Source organism: Eleutherodactylus coqui, chromosome 8 (genome assembly GCF_035609145.1).
Source record: "Eleutherodactylus coqui strain aEleCoq1 chromosome 8, aEleCoq1.hap1, whole genome shotgun sequence".
NCBI lineage: Eukaryota > Metazoa > Chordata > Amphibia > Anura > Eleutherodactylidae > Eleutherodactylus > Eleutherodactylus coqui.
The window spans coordinates 64,199,572-64,225,333 of NC_089844.1; the positions used below are offsets into that span (position 1 = coordinate 64,199,572).

The following is a 25,762-nucleotide window of genomic DNA, read 5'->3' on the forward strand; positions in this document are numbered from 1 at the left end:
CATACATGTACCTGCGTATAGGAAATGAAGAATAAATATTGCTATTTGTATTGCGCCAACTTATTCCGCAGCGCTTTCAGGTAATTTATTTATTACTCCCCACCAAGCTCCCGACCTCGGGAGGATGTAAGGCTGATCAACCTTGAGCCGGCTACCTGAACCATGTGGGTTGAACTTGCAACCTTCAGGTCATGTGTGAGAGTTTAGGGCTTTATCTCTGCTGCCTTAGTTCTCTACGCCACACAGGGCTCCATTGGAAAGTGGAGCTCATAGCCTTGCAAAAGACCCATCCAAACTAAAAGTTCTTTTCATTTGGCACTTCATCATAAAATACAGCCACATTTTCCTTTTTTCAAATGGTAGATTATTATTCAGGATGTAGTCAAAAAGACTGATCCAGCACTATATCTCTGTACTGGTGTCCTATATTCAACCCCTCCCAGTAGCTCCACACTGGGCTTCACAAACATGGCATCTGAAGTGCCTTTGTTTCCCTGACACTGGTCTAGAAGGGAGGTTGGGTCCTTAAACCAGCACTCACTGCTCCCCTCTTCCGCCTCTCCTACCCGGCTGTGCCTCAGGCCGGTGAAGGAGCCTTTACACAGTGCTACAGGTGCTTTACTGATGGACACTGACACTTCCCCAACCGGCGCTTAGCCATTTTTTGCTGCCCCATCCCGACAAGAGAGGGTGGGGCTTCCTCACAGCACTCAGCTTTATTAGATATATGGCTACTAGCCGATGCATGTGTAAGGAAAGGATGTGGGGCAACGCTCACCCTCTTTACACCCACACAACAAAGTGGCAATTTTTGTTCATAAGGCAGTTGGTCAATTAACGACAATTGTGCCCATCGTACCCCATGGCTGGGCTTACAAAGTGTATCACACAACAGAATGCACCAACCTGACAGTGCCACACAAAGTATTGTACCCCTGTAATGCTACATAGCAGTGCCCATAAAACAGTGGCACGTTGTACACATTGTCTACAGTCCAGGCAGCAGAATTCTTGTATTACAGTATGGATATAATCATCAATCTTATTTCACTCTTTACATTATTTTCTTTTCTATTTTGCAGCGTTGGGATCAGAAACTGCGTCGCCCTCGAAAAAGCAAATCTCCTGTTCCACCAAACGCCAATAAAAACAGCAACTCAAGACAAATGTATAGCTAGACCTATGGAAGGATGTATATAAAACTCTCTGGACTTTTATACAAAGATTTGCATTGTTGGAGCAGCAAAGAAGAAATTGCACTATTGCACGTTATAACCTATTGTTTACTACAAGATATTGTAGTCGATTGTAGTTTTTTCCCCCCTCTTTTATATTTGCACGGATTACTAAGCAATAGATTTATTCCACTTCTAGAGATGTTAAAGTTTTCTTTATTTGTAAGGAATGAAGCAACTCAGTGGATGAGACAGAATTCATGTTCAATAAATATCTGATCTACTAATCGTATTTGCTCCCGGTCCTGCATTATGCTTAAATATCCTAACCTAATACCCATGTACTCGTTGCAATCTGCTGTTCCCGTCTTCCAGCCATTTAAGGTTGGGGAGGGGTTGATAGTAGAGATGAGCAAGCACGCTGGGATAAATCAGTTGCTCGAGCGAGCCTCGCTCTTCTTGAGTAACTGCATTCTTGTCCGAGCGTGCTCGGGGGAATGGCGGCAGGGAATAGTGGGGGGTAGTGGGGGAAAGAGTGAGAGAGATCTCTCTTTCCTTCCCGCTACTCCCCGCCGCCCCCTGCTCACCCCCGCCACACCCCCCCCCTCGAGTGCGCTCGGACAAGAATGCAGTTACTCAAGAAGAGCGAGGCTCGCTCGAGTAACTGACTTATCCAAGCGTACTCGCTCATCTCTAGTTGACAGTCATGCTCTTTAAGATGCCCATACACATTAGACTAACATTTATCAAAATGGACAATTTTAACAAAAAAGATCACGTGTGTCAGTAAAATTTAACAGAGTGCTATTGTTTTACCTGACTAACAACAGACCGTCATTATCTTGAAAGAAGTTGTCCATGTTAGAAATTTCCCATAGTCAGATGGAAATGCTTTCATTCAAAGACAGATCATTGAAAGAAGGTTCCCTGAAAGAGCTTTCATCCGTCACTCTGTGTCATTGAACATTCATAACCGGTTTCAACAACTGTGACGGCCAATGTAGATATGATGTGTATGGCTGCCTCTGCGGAATGAGCATTCAACAGACCAGATTGTTCCTTCAGTGGTTCAATTAGTATGACCAGCTTTATAGGATGACTGATAGGAACTATAGATCACACTTTATTATCTCACCTATTTCCACTTCTGAGAACCTTCAGTAACATTTACTCCACCATTTATATGCCACTCAAGGCATATATATTAATGGCCATGTAATAGTAAATCAGAGGTCAGAGCTATAGCCCCAAATTGCATGATATGTCTTGATTATTTTTCATTTGTTGCATCAAACATTGTCTAAAAAGCATTGAACATATACTGTATTAATGTCAAAATTTATCAAATGTCACATCTCAGTTACAATAACACAGAAGAGGGTTCTTTACTGTAAGAGCAGTGAGACTGTGGAATTCTCTGCCTGAGGACGTGATGTTGGCAAAATCGACTGAGGAGTTTAAGAGGGGACTAGATGTCTTTCTAGAGCGCTATGATATTACAGGATATAGACATTAAATAACCAGCGGGGTTGTTGATCCGGATCTTGGAGTAAGAACTTTCAAACATTGATCCAGGGATTATTCTGATTGCCATTATGGAGTCAGGTAGCTATTTTCTTTCTCCCCCAATGGGCTAAATTGACTTCTGTCTCATTGTTTTTTTTGCCTTCCTCTGGATCAATAAGGAGGGAATGGAAACAGGCTGAACTGGATGGACATGGTCTTCTTTCAGCCTAACATACTATGTTACTACGTTACTATGTAACTATGCTACTATGTAATGGGACCTTTTCATATGTTCGTTGCAACAGTACAGACACATGGGAATATTCCTATAAGTAAAAACGATCACACTTTGGATTTTTCTGTAGCTTCTGATTTACTCATATATGCCCATTTTAGGTGTATGTTTTAGTCTACATGCACACTGGCTGAGTGAATGTTTGAAAAATTTGGTTTGGCCAGAATTAGTTAGAACAGAGAAAGAAATTCACCAAAACCCCTAAAACTGGTGTTTAACTCTGAACTTTTATGACTGTTAGACAGTGTTATACACCAGTGTCCAGGACTAGTGTTGAGCAAACCGCACCAGTAGAACCCTGTTTTGGTAGAACTTTGCTAAAAGTTCAGTTACGGTTCATGATGAATTGAACTTTTACTGACATTCAACCTGAAACAGATTTTTACTGGTTCGGCTCGCTCAACACTAACCATCATTTATCAAAAATGGCAACAGATCCAAGTACAGGCAAGAATAGAAAGTTTCCCAAAATGTCCTTTCTCCCTTGTGTTGCGATTAGAGATGAGCGAGCGTACTCGGAAAAGCACTACTCGCTCGAGTAATTTGCTTTATCCAAGTATCGCTGTGCTCGTCCCTGAAGATTCGGGTGCCGCTGCGGCTGACAGGTGAGTCGCAGCGGGGAGCAGGGGACAGCGGGCGGGAGAGAGGGAGAGAAAGATCTCCCCTCCGTTCCTCCCCACTCTCCCCTGCAGCTCCCCGCTCCGTGCCGGCACCCAAATCTTTAGACCCGAGCACAGCGATACTCGGATAAAGCAAATTACTCGAGCGAGTAGTGCTTTTCCGAGTACGCTCGCTCATCTCTAGTTGCGATCTGTTTTTGCTTTTGGTACCTGAAAGATGGACACGAGAATTGATCTTCTAAAGATGGTTGTATTCCAGGGTATGCAGAAGAGATCAATTTACCATTGTCACCCTTTTCATGATCAAGGCTGCAATCTCCGTAGAATTCAGAAGTTCTGTCTGCGTTTCCATTGCCCATTCTGGGATATATAATTTCTTTTTTACAAAACTTTATTCAGAAAGTTCAAATTAGTTGTTGTTTTTTTGAACAGGCCTCTGGAACTTGGTCTGATCATGTTAGTCTAGACACTTCCAATCTGCTACAACAGAGCTATACGAGGTGCAGAGCTGGCAATCATACCCAGGCCTGGTTTTTGAGGGAACTCAAAAATCTATCTGCCATGTAAGAAGGGGAGGTCCTGTTATAGATTTTATACTGGGGTTAAGCAACTTTGTTACACCCTTGAGGAAAATGGTGTAATGCAGCATATCTTACATGAAAAAATACAATCCCATCTGCAATATGTTTATTAAGATGAAATTTACTGTCAAAAACTTTTACAAATTTAAGATTTTTATTTGCTTATACATTTTTTTAAATAAAATATTTCATGCAGATGGGATATTTGTTGTAGTATAATTGCGTTATCTATGGTAATGTTGGATCATGGGACCCACAATGCTGTGTTCGCAAGGGGAAATCCGCCGCTGAATTTTCTGTGCTAATTCCGCCTGTAAAACTGTGGCAGAAATCTGCAGCTATTTTGCTGTGGTTTTTGCTGTCAATGGGCAAACTCTGTGTGCAGAATTCCGATGACGGCAATCTGTGCGCAAACGCATGGGTATTCCACATGCGGCTTTTACTCATTGACAGGACCAAATCCCCGTGTGGATCTACAGCAAAAACAATGGCAGTATAGCCGCAGATTTTTGCAGTGGTGTTACAGATGGAAAATTCTGCATTGGATTCCACCATGTGAATGCAGCCTATTGTTGACTATATGACCTCCTTCTCCTTTTATATTTAAGGAGGGAGTTATTACAATCAGTAATGCTGAAATTCTCCAAAAGTAATGGATGACCATGAAAGAGCCCCTCAGATTGGAGAATTTATATCATAGATGAACTGATGGGCATAATTGTAACTACAAAATGGTCAAAAGAAATTGCTAATCACTTTTAAACCAGGGTTCTTGAGGTGCGCGAATATTAATGAGGACTTCAACTTGGTCTTTATTGAACATTAGTATACCTAATTTAATGTTACAGCAGTAACCTATTCTGTTATCATTGCACACATAGACCATATCATTGACATGGAGAGGTCCTTTTGCACCTGATTATCAGTTGTGAATGTTCCTACGAACTCTTATTCATCCGACAATGAAGCCATGTAAAAGAGGGAACAATCAGCCAATAAGTGAGTAAATGCTCGTCCATCAGCTGATTGTTCCATTTAGTTGAGCATAAAAATGCTCAGTGGTCGGTTGCACATCTTCCCATATACATAGAGAGATAAGTGACCAATCACCAACTGCTGAGCTGTAAGGGGCTAAACAACTGTGTTAATAATAGGTCCTCCACAAACAGCAGATAACTGCCTATGTACATAGAGGAAATGAGTGCTGACTGACATGCTCAGTGTCATTCAGTGGTCGTTCACGCAGTCAGACTATTTACCCATATAAAAGAACCTTTATTTCTCAAATAACCTCCCACAAAAGTGTCCGCAGCAAGTGATCCGCTACATTGGACCCTCTTTTGAATAGACCCTATCACTGTATGACATGATCTAATTTTTTGGAACAGGTAACTTATCATATACTCCAGTTTTTTTTTTGAGGAATAAACTAGCATTGCTCACACAGTAACACAGTATGTAAGAAGACATATGTTCATTCAATTCAGCCTAATATCCCCCCTAATCTTCCACAAGATGTCAAAAAAATCCCAACAGAGGTAGAAGCCAATTGTCCCCATTTAACCCTTTGCAATCCAATTTTGGATTAAGGGTTTCCTAGAGGGCTTTCTCTTTCTGCCATCATACAATGGCGCCATCTGCTGGCTAGAGCCAGTACTGTGGAATTAGACATGCTGGAGAGGCCCCCGACAACAGAGCGGCCAGTAATTTACAGTAAGAATACCCTGCAGGTCGTCTTCCGACATCGGAGCTGTACAGCCTTCAATCAGAATGTCTTCAGATGTCAGACAGTGGATTGGAAAAGGGTAAGGGAAAAAAATTCTGTCCCAACTCCAATCTGGCAATCGGAATAATCCCCGGATCATTGCTTCTTGGGAAGAATATAGTGACAGATAGAGGCACCATAAGGTGCCATACGGAGTGCCTAGAGGTCTGTAATATAGGACTGCCACTGCACAGCTCATGGGGACATCTCTTTGATGTGTTCATGAGGCTGTATGACAATACCATAGTGATGATGTCTCTGTAGAGATTGGAACACCATGCACAGTATCCAATGTGTCCTTTCCATAAACTAATGACATTCGAAAAGGGAAAGTATTGATATACGTATTGAATCAGGTATAATTCATGTAAGTGTTACGTGTCTATATGATTAGAATACAAGGACAAAATGACTAACATTCATAAAACAAGGACATCTCATATCATTGATAACCAGCCTAGCATTATATAAGGCCTGTAACTCATAACTTGAGATATTATTGAGATATGACTGAGGGAGGCAGCATCTAATGGATCTATATAAGTAACCTTAGGCTATTCTCATTATCAATAGGTGACAAGGTATTTCTTTCTTTTCTGTCTTGTAAGCAACGCAAAATATATAGTATGATATTATGTCTGATGTACCAAGAACACAGTTTTAAATAAAATATCTTTTACTTTATGATGTTCTTCCCTAAAAATAACTACCTAAATTAAATGAAAATACACGCAGAAGTAATAGTGCTGTATATCTCTGTCAAATGGGGGTGAAATGTTGAACCTAAAGGGGTATTCTGGAGAATAGGCAAAATTTTTGAAATTCCCCTAACCTTTCCACTTATTGCCATGATTCCAAACCTCCATCTAAATGGACAAACGGGACTCCAGCACCTTTTTTGCCAACCTGCGCCACGGCTGCTTTCCAGCCAGCTTCAGATTTCCACATTGTTATTGAAAATGGTCTCTGGGGAATTCAAAAACTACATCTCCCACAATGCCACATTCCCAGTTACTGATAAGTGCGCATTTACAACTTTACAAACTGTCATCCTTAGGCTGGGTTCACACAGGGCGGATTTGCCGCGGAAATTCCGTCCGGAATTTCGCCGCGGCAAATCCGCCTGCGGCCGCTAATCTCGGGATTAGCCAGCCAAGTGACACAGGACGGGCAATCCGCTGCGGTAATCCGTCCAAAACCGCGGCTGCGGCGCGGCTTTGCCGACCGCAGCATGTCCATTCTTTTTTCTTTCTGCTGCGGCCGCGCTCTCCTCTATGGGAGCACCAGCCGCAGCGGAAGAGCGAGCGGCTGGGCCGCTTCAAAGCTGCCACGGGTTTTTCTGCGGCGCTTCTCCTGGCGGAAATCTCGCGGTTTTTGCTGCGGCCAAACCGCGAGATTTCCGGCAGGAATCCGCCCAGTGGGAACCCAGCATTACAGAATGTGAGGGACTGAGCATGCCTGACCAGTAAAACAGCGGAGCCTACAGGTCGTAACTGTTGGGTACCAATGGAAAACTAAGTGGAGGGGGGGAGGGAGATCACAAGTAAACCAGTATCTCTGCAGCTTTATAAAACAAGGTATATTATATTGGAAGATTACATGTTATCACCTTATGAAGCATATTACTTTCACTTTGAATCACAGGTAAACCTCTTTAAAAGGGGAGTCTCACTTTTGACTCCCACAGGCTATCAAATTGAGGCTTCAAGAGGTGACCAGATTTTAGAGATACAGCCAAGCATCATATGCTGCATTGTTTACATAACTCTCATTTAGGGATTTTACACGGAACGATCTCCCTTAAGTCAATTTTCAAATGTTGGCAAATACAGCTTGCACTGTGACTCTCAAAAGAGGGTTGCCAATAGTAGAGGGAAGGGTCTCTTGGTATCACCCACAGTGTAACCTACAGTAGACATTCTAAGGACTGCTCCTTACATATTTCCAGTCCTGCTTCACTACTTAAATCTGACCAAATTAAAGGGGTTGTCCCGCGAAAGCAAGTGGGTCTATACACTTCTGTATGGCCATATTAATGCACTTTGTAATGTACATTGTGCATTAATTATGAGCCATACAGAAGTTATCAGAAGTTTTTCACTTACCTGCTCCGTTGCTGGCGTCCTCGTTTCCATGGAGCCGTCTAATTTTCAGCGTCTAATCGCCGGATTAGACGCGCTTGCGCAGTCCGGTCTTCTTGTTTTCTGAATGGGGCCGCTCGTGCCGGAGACCGGCTCCTGGTAGCTCCGCCCCGTCACGTGCCGATTCCAGCCAATCAGGAGGCTGGAATCGGCAATGGACCGCACAGAAGCCCTGCGGTCCACCGAGGGAGAAGATCCCGGCGGCCATCTTCAGCAGGTAAGTAAGAAGTCACCGGAGCGCGGGGATTCAGGTAAGCGCTGTGCGGTGTTCTTTTTTAACCCCTGCATCGGGTTTGTCTCGCGCCGAACGGGGGGGCTGTTGAAAAAAAAAAAAAACCCGTTTCGGCGCGGGACAACCCCTTTAAGTTATCCCCTTTTTACAGGATAGGGACTAACTTACTGAGCAATGGGGTTCTGACTGCAGGGACCTCTACTGATCCAAGAATGCAACTCCAGCGCCTCCCTAATTGTGGGCAGTGGAGGACATACATGTGCCCCTCTGCTCTATTCACTATAATGGGATCGTCAGAGATAGTCAAGTTCACAGGTTCGACTATTTCCGGAAGTCCTATTGAAATGAATAGAGCAGAAATGTGCTTGCATATCTTTCGCCCCCCCCCCCCCCACCCACCACTTCTAGACATGCTGGGCCTCCGCTCTTGGGATTTGTCGTGCTCCTAGCAGTCGGTGGACCTGTGGATAGGCGAAAATTTGCTTTGATGGGATAGCCTCTTTAACTCCTTAAGGACCAAACACAGTAAACATACGGTGCTTGGTCCTGGGCTTTAATCCCAACTGGTAGCAAAAATACGGCGCGTGATTAAAGCCTCTGCTCCTGCCATCAATCTGGAGCAGGTTGGGTTCTCAGCTGTTAGTTATATCCGCTTCTGCCTTCTCCTTTCCTGAGTACATAGCACTCAATGAGAGCTATGTACTAAGAAATGAAAATGCTTCTTCCACTATGCAACCTGGCGATCACGTGACTGCCGGGTCCCCCCTGTCCCAGCAGAGCTCCAGGGTCCTAGCGAACCCTGATCAGCTATGTTAGTGAGTGATGTTACTACAGGGGGATGTTTTTCCCTGCAACTGGGGCTCCTATGAATGCCCCAGCTACAGTGGAAAAGTGTGAAATAAAAAACAATGGGAATGTGCCCCAGAGGTCTTATATGACATCATGGGGGACATAGATGTTAAAAAAAATAGTTACAAAAATAATTTTAAAAGAATTACACAATAACATTAAAAAAAAATATATATATATAAAATGACCCAAAGCCGCTGCCAACCAAAACTGTCACATATGCTCCCTGTAATCGAAAACTATACAAATTATATATATGGACGTCCAAAACAAAATTAAGAACCCATTCCCATACTTTTTTGTAGCATAAATATACTAATAAAAACAACTATAAATGTTTTTAAAAAAAAATCATTTTTTTTTACCTCTAATAAAACTAAAAAACGGGAAAAAAAGTCAGTGGAAAAAAAAAGATATAAAAAGTAGTCCTAAATGTCACGAAAAAAAAAAACGCAGCAAAACTAATTTTGGCAGCTAAAGGAAAAAAAATAGGGTAGTAAAACTACTTTAGGTACAAAACAGCCTGGTGCTTAAGGGGTTAAGGATCTGCCAACCCATAATGTGACCTTTCTTAGCAAGTTTATTAACCATATAATGAATCAGTGTACTGCAACACCCTACTGACCTGAAACCCTGCAGATGCAGACATGGTCACAGGTCCCATAACAGCATCAATACATCATCACTACGGGAGCCAGCGAGTTACGCATGGATGGGTTTGTTTTTTTTTCTCAGAGTATTCAAACTCTGTGCTTTAATGCAAAAGTTTGACTAAAACAGCGAGGAGGGAGGGGGTGGAATAGGTCCTGCATTACCATTCCCACATATAGTATTAACTACATGCGAGAGAGATAGGGCAAGCTGTACCCATACTATTAACAGGCGAGAATATCGCTAATGAAAGTGAAACCATAGAACTCAATGATTTCATTCCATCCTGCTATGTGGTCGTGATGATCACAGCCGCCTAACAGGACTAAAGCACGCCGCTGTGTAGACGCCCTACATGAGTAGATACGAAAAAGTCTGACATTTTTGTTTTTTGTTTTGATTTTTTCAACGTCCCCTTTGATTGTGTAGAAACTCTCCCTCTACCCATTGAGATAAACATGAATATTCAACCAGATCCCATTGTTGGCAGACGTTGCATTTAATTTAACCCTTTCCAATCCAATTGGTATTCTGGTTTTCCTAGGGGGCTTGCTCTTTTTCTACCGTTATACAATGGCACTATCTGCTGGCTAAAGCCAGTACTGCATGAGGTGACACATTGGATAGGCTCCGACAGCAGAGAGGCTGGCAATATACAGTAAGAGAACCCCAACGGACGTCTCCCAACATCAGAGCTGTACAGCCTTAAATCATAATGTCTTCAGGAGGTCAGACAGTGGATTGGAAAGGGTTAATTATCATTAACCCCTTAAGAACATGATCCTTTTTTTTCCATTTTTCTTTTTTCCTCCCGCCTTTTAAAAAAATCATAACTCTTTTATTTATCCATCGCTGCCACTGTCTGAAGATTTGCTTTTTGCGGGACGAGTTGTATTTTTTAATGGTACTATTTAATGTGCTAAATAATGTACTGAAAAACTTTTAAAAAATTCTAAGTGCAGTGAAATGGGAAAAAAACGAAATGTTGCCATTTTCAGTGCGTTTTGTTTCTACAGCGCGCACACTGCAACAAAAATGACATAATAACTTTATTCTATGTGTCAGTAAGATTACTACGATACCAAACTTATATAGTTTTTTTCCTGTACTACTGTTATTTTTTTCAGAGATATTTAACTTTTTTAACTATTTTCTGTCGCTATCTTCTGACCGCAATACCTTTTTTTATTTTTCCGTTGACATAGTACTCCCGAAAATCGGCCAGGGGATTTAAATGCTGCTGTCAGAATTGAAAGCGGCATTTAAAGAGTAAGCAGTTCCGATGAGCTGCGCGGCTTAACGGAGCTGTTGCCGCCAGGTGTCAGCTGTAAGAAACAGCCAGCACCCACGTTGTATGGAGGTATATCGTCGCAGGATGTAACTGTATAGTGTTAAGGAGTTAACTGTTCCTGGACCAATGCACTCCTGCACTGAGCTTATTTCTACAGGAAACAGACAGCTCTGTTCCCACTGCAGTGGCCAGGCTTGGTATTACACACAAAGATCCCATTCATTTTAAAGAGAATCTAATATGCTGTTATGAACCCTCAGGCCGGCTTTACATGGGCGTAGTTGGAAGCGTATTTGTGAGTGCAACATTTGCATGCACAATACGCAGAAAATAGCACCCTTTGATTTCATTGCGATTGTTGATATTTCCATATTTTGCGAGAACAGGTTTTATTTTTATGCGTATTTGCACACCAAAGGTCCCCATAGAGGTCAATGGGGGACGCACAGACATGCGCGCAATACTCAAGGGGATGTGTGAAACACTGCGTAATTGCGCAGGAAGAAGAACACATCTAGAACTCATTAGCTATTTCAATTGGTGAATCTTTGTTTGCTGCTCGCAAAAGAATATGCCTGTCAAGAAAAATTCACTGATATGCATGCAATAAGCATCGTTCATTCTGCGAAAATGCTACGCTCAGGCGTACGTAAATACACATGCCCTTGTGTTAAGCCAAGTTGGCAGCAACCACCTTAGGCAATGGCCAGACTCTACCGTGGCTTCCTGGAATAATTCTTTAATTGGACACTTAAAATGTCCATTTTCTTGAAATGTAGAAGGTAGACGTGTACGCACGGGACTGTAAAGTAACACTAGTCTCTAGCACAATGGGAAGACTACTTTAGAAGCTTACCTATCCCTCATTCTGCTTTCTAGTGGTTCAACTGTTTATACATTAAGAGATTAACTAGGATTTCAAACTCCATAAGAGTTTCAGCCGCTATAAAGCTGGCCTATATGCCATAACTTGCTATGTGATAATGGACGCTCTTGTCTTTGCTAGAGTAATTACAGTTCATCTCTGCACTTTATCACATTGTGGTATTTTCCATGTCTGTATTGACAAGTCTTGTGTGGATTCCAACCAAAGTTATTCAATAGAAATTGCAGTGGTTTGCTGCTGGCTTTATGCAGGTAGTTGTATATGCTTTTTATTGGTTTAAGATCAGAGTTTACAAATGTAACTTACTGAGGCCATGTTCACATCTGTGCATTTCAGAGAACTGGCCCAAAATACCGGACAAAATAGCACAACATTGTGCTATTCTGCCCAGAAAAGTGTTGGAGGGCAGGACGGAAGCTGGGCAGACCCTAATACCCTCGATGGGGTCCATGGGGCACCATATGTTTGAGTCACAGGACAGATCCAGCATTCTGTTTTCCTGTTCTCATGATGGAACAGGAAAGTGGAAGGCATATATATATATACACACACACACACACACACACACACACACACAGTTGTGAGAAAGCATAAGTACAGCATCTTTGAATTCTATGGTTTTACATATCGGGAAATAATAAAAAATAGTAGTGCAGAAAAACTGTGTTATGACTATTGCAGGGCCTGAACGGGCAACCTATGACCTCCGTTCTTACTGTTCTTTAAATTTTGGAGTCCTTGGGTAGTAGCGGTTCTCATTGAAGAGACCCAGCTGCTATAAAGTCTTTTTTAACACCTGTTCCTTTTGAGGGGAACATGACTTGACTAAAATCGCTAGACATGTTTCAGGATGTCTTTTCCTGGCTTGGTTTAAAAAAAAAAGGCCCCAGTCATTTTTCAAGGCTCTTCTACGGGATGGAGATTGACGGACAGGATAGCCATCTCCAAAAAGTGGCACTAAAGAGACGGTTTACTTCCTACATTTAATCATATTATGCACTACAAAGCTTTTTAAAAAGTTTAAATTGGGTGAAATGAAAAAAAAAATGCAAGTGCATCAATTTTGGGAGCTTTTGTTTCTATAGCGGTCATGGTAATGCAAATATTACTTTCCTTCGCCATATTCTAAGACATATTTTGACTTTTTTTGACTTTTTCGTTGATTGGGCTCTGTGAGGGCTCATTTTGTAAGGGCGAACTATAAGTTTAACCCCTTCCCGCTCCATGACATACCGGTATGTCATGGAGAGGCGGGGTATGTATGAAGAGAGGTTGCGTGGCAACCGCTCTTCATACAGTGCGGGCGTCAGCTGTTTATAACAGCTGACACCCTCGGGCAATAGCTGCGATCGGCCGTTCGACCGATCGCGGCTATTAACCATTTAAATGCCGCTGTCAATTCTGACAGCGGCATTTAAATCCCCCGAATGATGTTCGGGGGTCCTGCACGGCCCCCCCGCGGTGAGATCGGGGGAGCCGTGCAGGTGTCATGGCAGCCGGGGGCCTAATGAAAGGCCCCAGGGCTGCCTTACCAGACTGCCTATCAAGCCATCCCCATGGGGTGGCTTGATAGACTGCCTGTTAAATTGCAATATGACGTAAGGCTATAGCCTTACGTCATACTGCAGGAGCGATCAAAGCATCGCATGTTAAAGTCCCCCAGGGGGACTTCAAAGTAAAGTAAAAAAATCAATAAAGTTTTTTTAATTGTAAAAAAAAGTTATAAAAGTTTAAATCACCCCCCTTTTGCCATATCCATTATTAAAAAATCTAAATTATAAAATAAAAATATGTATTTGGTATCGCCGTGTTCGTAAAAGTCCGATCTATCAAAGTAGCACATTATTTTTCCTGCATGGTGAACGTCGTTCGAAAAAAAAAAAATAAAGAACGCAAGAAATGCACTTTTTTAGTTACCCTGTCTCCTAGAAAAAACGCAATAAAAAGCGATCAAAAAGTCATATGTATTCCAAATTAATACTATCGGAAACTACAGGACATCCTGCAAAAAATGAGCCATCGCTCAACTACGTCAATGGAAAAATAAAAAAGTTATTGCGCGCACAAAATGACCGCAGAAAATAATTGAAAAAAATTAAATGTCTTTGGGAAAAAAAACAAAAAAGAGTAGTATAGTAAGAAAAAAACCTATACAAGTTTGGTATTGTAGTAATCATGCCGAACCATAGAATAAAGTTATCATGTTGCTTTTGTTGCCGTTTGTGCGCCATAGAAACAAGACGCACTAAAAGATGGCAAAATGTCGTTTTTGTTTTCATTTTACTCCACTTAGAATTTTTTTAACGTTTTTCAGTAAATTATATGATACTTCAAATAGCACCATTGAAAAATACAATGCGTCCCGCAAAAAACAAGTCCTCATATAGCGACGCCGATGGATAAATAAAGGAGTTACGATTTTTTTTGAAGTGGGGAGGAAAAAACGAAAATGGAAAAAGAAAAAGGGGCTGCGTCATTAAGGGGTTAATATGTACCATTTTGAGGTGCATACATCTTTTTAAGCAGGGCTTAACCCATTCCAATCCAATTTGTATCCTGGTTTTCCTAGGGGGCTTACTCTTTTTCTGTCATTATACAACAGCGCTATATGCTGGCTAAAGTCCGTACTGCATGAGGTGACACGTTGGATAGGCTTTGACAGCAGAGAGGCTGGCAATATACAGTAAGAGAATCCTGACGGATGTCTTCCAACATCAGAGCTGTACAGCCTTAAATCGTAATGTCTTAAGACGTCAGACAGTGGATTGGAAAGTGTTAATAGGTATCGATAAAAGAAAGCCTTGGGAGCCTTCACTAGACTTCCAAGCTAGTCTTTCAGTATCACATGATCATGTACCAAAAGTGCATTGAGGGGGACTCCCCTCGAGCTAAATATTTAGACACACAGTGAGCTTTGACCGTGGCATCTAAATAGTTAACTAACACAAGTAGAGCTAGCTCCAATCACAGCAGTTTATTGCTGCCGGCTATGGAACAGAATCAGTTCCCGAACCTGATCCATATGACCCTTGTAATAGCAAAATGCATAGTGGTCGTGAAGGGGTTAAATGTCCCGATTTCTGATATGGATTTTCTTGAATGCAGATTTTGACCATTAATCATGTTTTTTCTTTTATCATCACTGAATATTTTTTGTTTTTCAGTGTTATTATATATGAAATTATCAGAAAAATTCAACCATTTTTTTTTTTTGCATTAAGGGTTTTAAAGATGATTTTCCCGAACCTTGCCATTTTAAGTTAGTGTACAAAGATGGATTAACGTGTAGACTAAATAATTTATTGCACTAACATCCTGGATTTTATATCCATGTTAAAAGCACACGACTTCAGCAATAATAGCTGCTTTTAGAAAAGTACAAATAATTGTGCTTGAACTCCTCGCAGACACACAGCGGAACGATTAATAAGTGAAGGTCAGTAAGTCATCTATCAATGGGGAGACTTAAAAAAATCTACATCCTTGCACTCAGATGGTAAATCAAATGTAACCCAATTGCCCTCTGTGTCATGTCTCTGTCTCTGTTTTCCGTCAAAGAAAAAAAAGCAGCCTTGTACTCCGAGCCCTCTGAGAAGCTCTCCACCTATATATCAGGAATTTACGCATTTCCAGTTCTGCTGAAAGAAGCCTATGAATTATTCTCTGGCCGTAGTAACTACTATCTGTGTCATTACTGCATTGTAAATTTGGTGGAATACTGCAGTTTTATCATTTGTTTCATGATATTTCACATTTTTTTGCCATAATATTGAACAAATGCACAGGCATGCTAAAAGTCTTGGGATAGCAGTATGTAGATTGAATATCAAGTGGTGTTACCTCAGGTGATCGTTTGGGACCACCCACACCTGTATAAGGGTGATTTAACACAAGGGGGACCTGTTGGGTGCTGATGCCCAACAGGTTGTCCCAGAAATGATTGTTCCTGTGTAGAGATGAGCAAGCATACTTGGTAAGGCGATATACTCGAGAGAGCTTCGCCTTTTTCGAGTACCTGCTGCCTCGTCCCTGAAGATTCAGGGGGCCGCGGAGATGAACGGGGGGTTGCATATGGGATCGGGAGGAAGAGAGAGAGAGGGATCTCTCTCACTCTCCTCCCCGCTCCCCCTTGCCACCCCCGACCCCTGCAGCCTCCCCGAATCTTCAGGGACGAGCTAGCAGGTACTCGAAAAAGGCGATGCTCTCTCGAGTATACCACCTTACCGAGTATGCTCGATCATCTCTATTCCTGTGCTTTTACACAGGGACAAGTATTGCTGAGTGGATGGAGGTGGAGTGGTTACTCAACTTCGGCACATGCGCCAATCAGCAAAATGGCGGACGCAATCGCAGAAGCTGGGAAGGGCCTGGGAAATTTAAAGTCTATTTGCTCCTAGCTACTAAAGGTAGCCGAGAACATAGAACACTGACCGTGGGCCTCAGTGAGTGGTCCCCAGTCACGTGATCACTGTTATCCAATGGATAATGGCGATTACGTAAAAGTTAAAACACAGTTGAAGTTTAATGCTCCTTTTAGTTTGAGCCCCGTTGTGCATACGGATATAATATTAGGGCCACAATGGGTATGTTTCTGAACACGGGACAAACGGGGCGATCCATTTTGGGGTGAAAGTCTTTATTCATGTCTGTGCTGTGCAAAAAAAACTATTTTTAAAATAAAACAATTGCCAAAAAAATGAAAATCGTAGTTTCTTCCTTCTGCTTCGTTCAGATTCATTCAAAAACTGTGGGGTAAAATACACACCACCAGTTTAATGCGTTAAGGCGTCTAGTTTTCGAAATGGGGTCATTTGTGCGGGTTCTATATCGTTTTCACCGCTCAAGGGCTCTACAAGTGGGCAATGGAGCCTAAAACGCCTTCAAGCAAAATTTCTGTTCTGAAAGCCACCGACTGCTCCTTTCGGTTTGGACCCCATTGTCTATACTGACATAAGATTAGGGCCACAATGGGTATGTTTTTGAACACAGGACAAGCAGGGGTATCCATTTTGGGTGCAAATCCTTATTATCATGTGCACTACAGAAAAAATCCTGTCTTTTAAATGACATATTTGCAAAAATATGACATTTAATTTTTTCTCCTCTAAATTAATTCCTGAAAAGAAACTCTCCTGACCCCCCTCAGTCAATACATTCAAAAGTGTGTTTTTTTAAATGGAGTCATTTGTGGGGGTATTTATGATTCTGACACCTAGGAGCCTTTGCAATCTTGGCTTGGTGTAGGAAAACAAAGTGTTCCTCAAAATGTTGATAATCAATTTTAAACATTTAATTTGTACATCTTCCAAAAGGTTTTAAAAAACCTATGTGCGTCCAGAATAGAGTAAACTGATGGAAATATATATCTTATCTAGAGATGAGCGAGCACCAAAATGCTCGGGTGCTCGTTACTCGGGACAAAAATCTCGCGATGCTTGAGGGTTCGTTTCGAATAACGAACCCCATTGAAGTCAATGGGCGACCCGAGCATTTTTGTATATCGCCGATGCTCGCTAAGGTTTCCATTTGTGAAAATCTGGGCAATTCAAGAAAGTGATGGGAACGACACAGCAACGGATAGGGCAGGCGAGGGGCTACATGTTGGGCTGCATCTCAAGTTCCCAGGTCCCACTATTAAGCCACAATAGCGGCAAGAGTGGGCCCCCCCTCCCAACAATTTTTACTTCTGAAAAGCCCTCATTAGCAATGCATACCTTACCTAAGCACCACACTACCTCCAATAAAGCACAATCACTGCCTGCATGACACTCCGCTGCCACTTCTCCTGGGTTACATGCTACCCCCTGCACGACCCAGTGTCCACAGCGCACACCAAATTGTCCCTGCGCAGCCTTCAGCTGCCCTCATGCCACGCCACACTCATGTCTATTTATAAGTGCGTCTGCCATGAGGAGGAACTGCAGGCAAACACTGCAGAGGGTTGGCACGGCTAGGCAGCGACCCTCTTTAAAAGTGGCGGGGCGATAGCCCACAATGCTGTACAGAAGCAATGAGAAATATAATCCTGTGCCACCGCCATCAGGAGCTGCACACGTGGGCATAGCAATGGGGAACCTATGTGCCACACACTATTCATTCTGTGAAGGTGTCTGCATGCCCCAGTCAGACCATGGTTTTTTATAAATAGTCACAGGCAGGTACAACTGGGAATCTCCAACTCCGCAATGGGAATTCCGTGTGCACCCACAGCATGGGTGGCTCCCTGGAACCCACCGGCTGTACATAAATGTATCCCATTGCAGTGCCCTGGACAGCAGAGCTAACGTCAGATTAAATGCAGGTGGGCTTCGGCCCACACTGCATGCCCCAACCTGACCGGGCTTTTTAATTCATAGACACAGGCAGGTACAACTCCCTATTGTGAAATCCCTGTGGACCGACAGCATGGGTGGGTGCCAGGAAGCCACCGGCGGCACATAAATATATCCCATAGCATTGCCCATCACAGCTGAGGTAATGTCATGTTTAATGCAGGTGGGCTTCAGCCCACACTGCATGCCCCAATCAGACTGGGGTTCTTTAGAAGTGGACACATGTAGTTACAACTCCGTGTGGACCGACAGCATGGGTGGGTGCCAGGAAGCCTCCGGCGGTACATAATTATATCCCATTGCATTGCCCATCACAGCTGAGGTAATGTCATGTTTAATGCAGGTGGGCTTCGGCCCACACTGCATGCCCCAGTCAGACTGGGGTTCTTTAGAAGTGGACACATGTAGTTACAACTCCGTGTGGACCGACAGCATGGGTGGCTCCCTGGAACCCACCGGCGGTACATTAATATATCCCATTGCAGTGCCCAGCACAGCTGATGTAACGTCAGCTGTAATGCAGGTGGGCAAAAAATTAATTGGATTACACTGTAGGCGAGGGCCCCAAAAAATTGGTGTACCAACAGTACTAATGTACCTCAGAAAAATTGCCCATGCCCAACCAAGAGGGCAGGTGAAACCCATTAATCGCTTTGGTTAATGTGGCTTAATTGATAACTAGGCCTGGAGGCAGCCCAGTTAAAATAAAAATTGGTTCAGGTGCAAGTTTCAACGCTTTAATGAGCATTGAAACGTATAAAAATTGTTTGCAAAAATTATATGACTGAGCCTTGGGGGCCTAAGAAAAATTGCCCGTTCAGCGTGATTACATGAGGTTTCAGGAGGAGGAGCAGGAGGAGGAGGAGGAATATTATACACAGATTGATGAAGCAAAAATGTCCCCGTTTTGGATGGTGATAGAGAACGATGCTTCCATCCGCGGGTGCAGCCTACGTATTGCTTAGGTATCGCTGCTGTCCGCTGGTGAAGAAGAGAAGTCTGGGGAAGTCTAGGCTTTGTTCATCTTGATGAGTGTAAGCCTGTCGGCACTGTCGGTTGACAGGCGGGTACGCTTATCCGTGATGATTCCCCCAGCCGCACTAAACACCCTCTCTGACAAAACGCTAGCCGCAGGACAAGCAAGCACCTCCAGGGCATACAGCGCAAGTTCAGGCCACGTGTCCAGCTTCGACACCCAGTAGTTGTAGGGGGCAGAGGTGTCACCAAGGATGGTCGTGCGATTGGCTACGTACTCCCTCACCATCCTTTTACAGTGCTCCCGCCAACTCAGCCTTGACTGGGGAGCGGTGACACAGTCTTGCTGGGGAGCCATAAAGCTGGCAAAGACCTTGGAGAATGTTCCCCTGCCTGTGCTGTACATGCTGCCTGATCTCTGCGCCTCCCCTGCTACCTGGCCCTCAGGAACTGCGCCTTCTGCCACTAGCGCTGTCGGATGGGAAGTTTACCATCAGTTTTCCACCAGGGCCCTGTGGTATAGCATCATTCTCGAACCCCTTTCCTCTTCGGGAATGAGAGTGGAAAGGTTCTCCTTATACCATGGGTCGAGCAGTGTGTACACCCAGTAATCCGTAGTGGCCAGAATGCGTGTAACGCGAGGGTCACGAGAAAGGCATCCTAACATGAAGTCAGCCATGTGTTCCAGGGTACCTGTACGCAACACATGGCTGTCCTCACTAGGAAGATCACTTTCAGGATCCTCCTCCCCCTCCTCCTCCTCCGGCCATACACGCTGAAAGGATAACAGGCAAGCAGCATGGGTACCCTCAGCAGTGGGCCAAGCTGTCTCTTCCCCCTCCTCCTCATGCTCCTCCCCCTCCTCCTCCTCCTCAATGCGCTGAGATATAGACATGAGGGTGCTCTGACTATCCAGCGACATACTGTCTTCCCCCGCCTCCGTTTCCGAGTGCAAAGCGTCTGCCTTTATGCTTTGCAGGGAACTTCTCAAGAGGCATAGTAGAGGAATGGTGACGCTAATGATTGCAGCATCCCCGCTCACCATCTGGGTAGACTCCTCAAAGTTTCCAAGGACCTGGCAGATGTCTGCCAACCAGGCCCACTCTTCTGTAAAGAATTGAGGAGGCTGACTCCCACTACGCCGCCCATGTTGGAGTTGGTATTCCACTATAGCTCTACGCTGCTCATAGAGTCTGGCCAACATGTGGAGCGTAGAGTTCCACCATGTGGGCACGTCGCACAGCAGTCGGTGCACTGGCAGATTAAACCGATGTTGCAGGGTCCGCAGGGTGGCAGCGTCCGTCTTGGAGTTGCGGAAATGTGCGCTGACCCGGCGCACCTTTCCGAGCAGGTATGACAAGTGTGGGTAGCGTTTCAGAAAGCGCTGAACCACCAAATTAAAGACATGGGCCAGGCATGGCACGTGCGTGAGGCTGCCGAGCTGCAGAGCCGCCACCAGGTTACGGCCATTGTCACACACGACCATGCCCGGTTGGAGGCTCAGCGGCGAAAGCCAGCGGTCGGTCTGCTCTGTCAGACCCTGCAGCAGTTCATGGGCCGTGTGCCTCTTCTCTCCTAAGCTGAGTAGTTTCAGCACGGCCTGCTGACGCTTGCCCACCGCTGTGCTGCCACGCCGCGCGACAGCGACTGCTGGCGACGTGCTCCTGCTGCTGACACATCTTGATTGCAAGACAGAGGTTGCATTGGAGAAGGAGGAGGAGGAGGGTGGTTTAGTGGAGGAAGCATACACCGCCGCAGATACCAGCACCGAGCTGGGGCCCGCAATTCTGGGGGTGGGTAGGACGTGAGCGGTCCCAGGCTCTGACTCGGTCCCAGCCTCCACTAAATTCACCCAATGTGCCGTCAGGGAGATATAGTGGCCCTGCCCGCCTGTGCTTGTCCACGTGTCCGTTGTTAAGTGGACCTTGGCAGTAACCGCGTTGGTGAGGGCGCGTACAATGTTGCGGGAGACGTGGTCGTGCAGGGCTGGGACGACACATCGGGAAAAGTAGTGGCAACTGGGAACCGAGTAGCGCGGGGCCGCCGCTGCCATCATGCTTTTGAAAGCCTCCGTTTCCACAAGCCTATATGGCAGCATCTCCAGGCTGATCAATTTCGCAATGTGCACGTTTAACGCTTGAGCGTGCGGGTGCGTGGCGGCGTACTTGCGCTTGCGCTCAAACAGTGGCGCTAGCGACGTCTGGACGCTGCGCTGAGAGACATTGCTGGATGGGGCCGAGGACAGTGGAGGTGAGGGTGTGGGTGCAGGCCAGGAGACAGTAGTGCCTGTGTCCTCAGAGGGGGGTTGGATCTCAGTGGCAGGTTGGGGCACAGGGGGAGAGGCAGTGGTGCAAACCGGAGGCGGTGAACGTCCTTCGTCCCACCTTGTGGGGTGCTTGGCCATCATATGCCTGCGCATGCTGGTGGTGGTGGCTCCCCAGCTGATCTTGGCGCGACAAAGGTTGCACACCACTGTTCGTCGGTCGTCAGGCGTCTCTGTGAAAAACTGCCACACCGTAGAGCACCTTGACCTCTGCAGGGTGGCATGGCGCGAGGGGGCGCTTTGGGAAACAGTTGGTGGATTATTCGGTCTGGCCCTGCCTCTACCTCTGGCCACCGCACTGGCTCGGCCTGTGCCCACACCCTGACTTGGGCCTCCGCATCCTCGCCCGCGTCCACGTCCTCTAGGCCCCTACCCCTCAGCATGCTGTATTACCAGTAGTGCAGAAACAGAACGCTGTAATTAAATGTGCCACTTATTGGCCTGTGGTTGGAGGCTGACTTCGCTTAAGGAACGCACAGCAGAGCCAGGAAATAATTTTGCGCAAGCCTGCTGTAACACTTAGCTGGCTGCGTATGAATTAGGAGAACTACCCCCAGCACAGACTCAGTACACTGAGGACGGTCACAGGCAGCCCAAATAGATTTTTTTTCCCAAATATTTTTGGAAAGGCCCACTGCCTATATACACTGTATATGTCTTCTCCCTCTGCGTCACCACTACTGGCCCTGGAGTATGTAAAATAACTGCAAACTGTTGCACTATGGACTGGAATACAGCGGTGATGTAACAGCCAACACAGAGCCAGGAAATAATTTTGCACAAGCCTGCTGTAACACTTAGCTGGCTGCGTATGAATTAGGACAACTACCCCCAGCACAGACCCAGTACACTGAGGACGGTCACAGGCAGCCCAAATAGATTTTTTTTCCCAAATGTTTTTGGAAAGGCCCACTGCCTATATACACTGTATATGTCTTCTCTCTCTGCGTCACCACTACTGGCCCTGGAGTATGTAAAATAACTGCAGACTGTTGCACTGTGGACTGGAATACAGCGGTGATGTAACAGCCAACACAGAGCCAGGAAATAATTTTGCGCAAGCCTGCTGTAACACTTAGCTGGCTGCGTATGAATTAGGACAACTACCCCCAGCACAGACCCATTACACTGAGGACAGTCACAGGCAGCCCAAATAGATTTTTTTTCCCAAATGTTTTTGGAAAGGCCCACTGCCTATATTCAATAAATATGTCTTCTGTCCCTGCCTCACCACCACTACTGGCCCTGGACTATGTATAATTAGTGCAGGGCGCAATGCTCTGCACAGCCGATATACAAAAAAAAAAAAAATGTGCAACACTGCAAAAAGCAGCCTCCACACTACTGCGCACAGTAAGATGTGGCCCTAAGAAGGACTGTTGGGGTTCTTGAAGCCTAAAATACTCCTAACGCTCTCCCTATACCAGCTCCGGCACCAGCAGCACTGTCCCTGATCTCTGTCAGAATGCATCTGTGGCGAGCCACGGGAGGGGCCGATTTTTATACTCGGGTGACACCTGATCTCGCCAGCCACTCACTGCAGGGGGGTGGTATAGGGCTTGAACGTCGCAGGGGGAAGTTGTAATGCCTTCCCTGTCTTTCTATTGGCCAGAAAAGCGCGCTAACGTCTCAGAGATGAAAGTGAAAGTAACTCGAACATCGCGTGGTGCTCGTTTCGAATAACGAGCATCTCGAACACGCTAATACTCGAACGAGTATCAAGCTCGGACGAGTACGTTCGCTCATCTCTAATCTTATCAAAAATCTGTACTGAATGTTTGCACATATTTGATATATTGCAGTTGAAAATGTGAAAAAATGATAATTTTTTCAAAATCTTCCCAATTTTGGGCTTTTAATCTATATACATAAATTCTATCGGTTTATTTTTACCACCTAAATGAAGTACAATATGTGGCGAGAAAACAATGTCAGAGTCACTTGGATATGCAAAACCTTTACGGAGTTATTCTATGTTAAAGTGACACATGTCAGATTTTCAAAATTTGACCTGGTCATTAAGGCGCAAACAGGCTTGGTCACATAAATGGCCAACTGCCTGTTTACATGGGCCAATCCATTGTTCAGTTTGATGCATTCAGAAACTGAACGAGAAGTGAATGAATTCTTGTTTGTTGTTGTCAATGTATGCATTTAGATTGAATGAAATTATAATTTGTTCAGATTCCCACTGGATACGAGAATCTGAACAATTTATTGGCTTATGTAAAATGGCCCTAAATTGTGAGGTGCTTTCTTGTGAGTGAGGTTGAGCTGTGACCAGCGTGCTCATTGGAAGGCAAAATAAATTATCAGAGTCCGAACGAGGCATTATAGTTGGTTCCAGACAAATGGGACATTTCATTTCTGAAGTTGTTCGGGCATTTAACATACCTTGATCCACAGTATCACATATGTACCAGGAAAACAACATTGAAGGCATTACCACCAACAGTGGATAGCACACTGGCTGTACACAGGTGCTTAACCCCTTCCCACTCCAGGACGTACATTTACGTCCTGGAGCGTCGGGGTATATATGAAGAGAGGTCGTGGGACGACCTCTCTGCATACAGCGTGGGCGTCAGCTGTTTACTACAGCTGACACCAACAGGCAATAGCTGCAATCGGACGTTCGGACGATCGTGGCTATTAACCCTTTAATTGACAGCGGCATTTAAAACCCCCAAACGATGTTCAGGGGTCCCATACGGCCCCCGTCGCTGTGAGATCGGGGAAGCCGTGCAGGTGTCATGGCAGCTGGGGGCTTTCTGAAAGGCCCCAGGACTGCCTTGGGAGACTGCTTATCAAGCCATCCCCGTGGGGTGGCTTGATAGGCTGCCTGTAAGAATGCAGTATGACGTATCTGTAATTAAAAAAATCTAAATTGTAAGTTGAAAAACATATTTGGTATTGGAGCTTCTGTAAAAGTCCAATCTATCAAAGTAGCGCATTATTTTTCCCGCACGGTGAACGTTGTCCGAAAAAATAAATAAAGAACATTAGAAATGCACTTTTTCTGTCACCCTGTCTCCCAGAAAAAACGCAATAAAAAGCGATCAAAAAGTCGTATGTATTCCGAATTAGTACTAACGGAAAATAAAGGACATTCCGCAAAAAAATGAGCCCTCGCTCAACTACGTCGATGGAAAAATAAAAAAGTTATTGCGCACACAAGATGACGGCAGAAAATAACTGAAAAAAATTAAATGTCTTTGAAGAAAAGAAAGTGTAGTACAGTAAAAAAAAAACTATACAAGTTTGGTATCGTAGTAATCATACTGACCCATAGAGTAAAGCTATCGTATCGTTTTTGTTGCAGTTTGTGCGCCATAGAAACAAGACGCACTGAAAGATGGCGGAATGTCATTTTGTTTTCATTTTACGCCACTTAGAATTTTTTAAACGTTTTTCAGTACATTATATGGTACTTTAAATGGCACCACTGAAAAATACAACTCGTCCCGCAAAAAACAAGCCTTCATACAGCGACGTAGATGGATAAATAAAGAAGTTAGGATTTTTTTAAAGGGGGGAGGAAAAAACGAAAATGGAAAAAAAAGGGCCGTGTCATTAAGTGGTTAATGATCACAGTCGGCGTCTAGCTACAATTGTCTTTGCGAACAGACAAGCAACTCTGGCAGAAATTACATCTACATGCATATCCCACAGGTCAGGGCAGTGTTCTTTAGTTTCCATGGGATATGGATCAGAAGACACAATGCCTCATTAGTAGAGATGAGTGAGCACGCTCGGTAAGGTCAGTTACTCGAGTGAGCATCGCTCATCTCAAGTAACTGCCTTCTCCTCCGAGCGTGTTTGGGGGGGCGGCGGGCGGTAGAGGGTGGGAGAGAGAGAGATCTTTCTCACTCTCCCCCACGCTCGCCTCCACTCTCCCCCGCTTCCCGGCCGAGCACGCTCGGAGGAGAAGGCAGTTACTCGAGAAGAGCGATGCTCGCTGGAGTAACTGACCTTACAGAGCGTGCTCGCTCATCTCTACTCATTAGCGCTAGTGAGATTGGTAACTAGGCCATAGAGGACTGGCAACGTGGCATGGTTCAATGAGTCACCGTATTGTTTCGAATTGATCATAGGGTTTGTTTGTAGCAAAGATCGTATGAAGCCATGAACCCTAGTTTA

The 25,762-nt window shown here is 44.6% G+C and overlaps 1 protein-coding gene across 1 annotated transcript in view; it reads left to right on the forward strand.

Annotated features, from left to right (window-relative positions):
- Window positions 1–1,467, forward strand: part of FRZB (frizzled related protein) — a 48,324-nt gene extending 46,857 nt beyond the window's left edge. The window contains exon 6 of the mRNA XM_066575749.1: window positions 1,083–1,467. Within this exon, the coding sequence (XP_066431846.1) occupies window positions 1,083–1,178 (96 nt within the window). The 3' untranslated portion in view covers window positions 1,179–1,467. The remainder of the gene's footprint in view (window positions 1–1,082) is intronic.
- The last annotated feature ends 24,295 nt before the right edge of the window (window positions 1,468–25,762 follow it).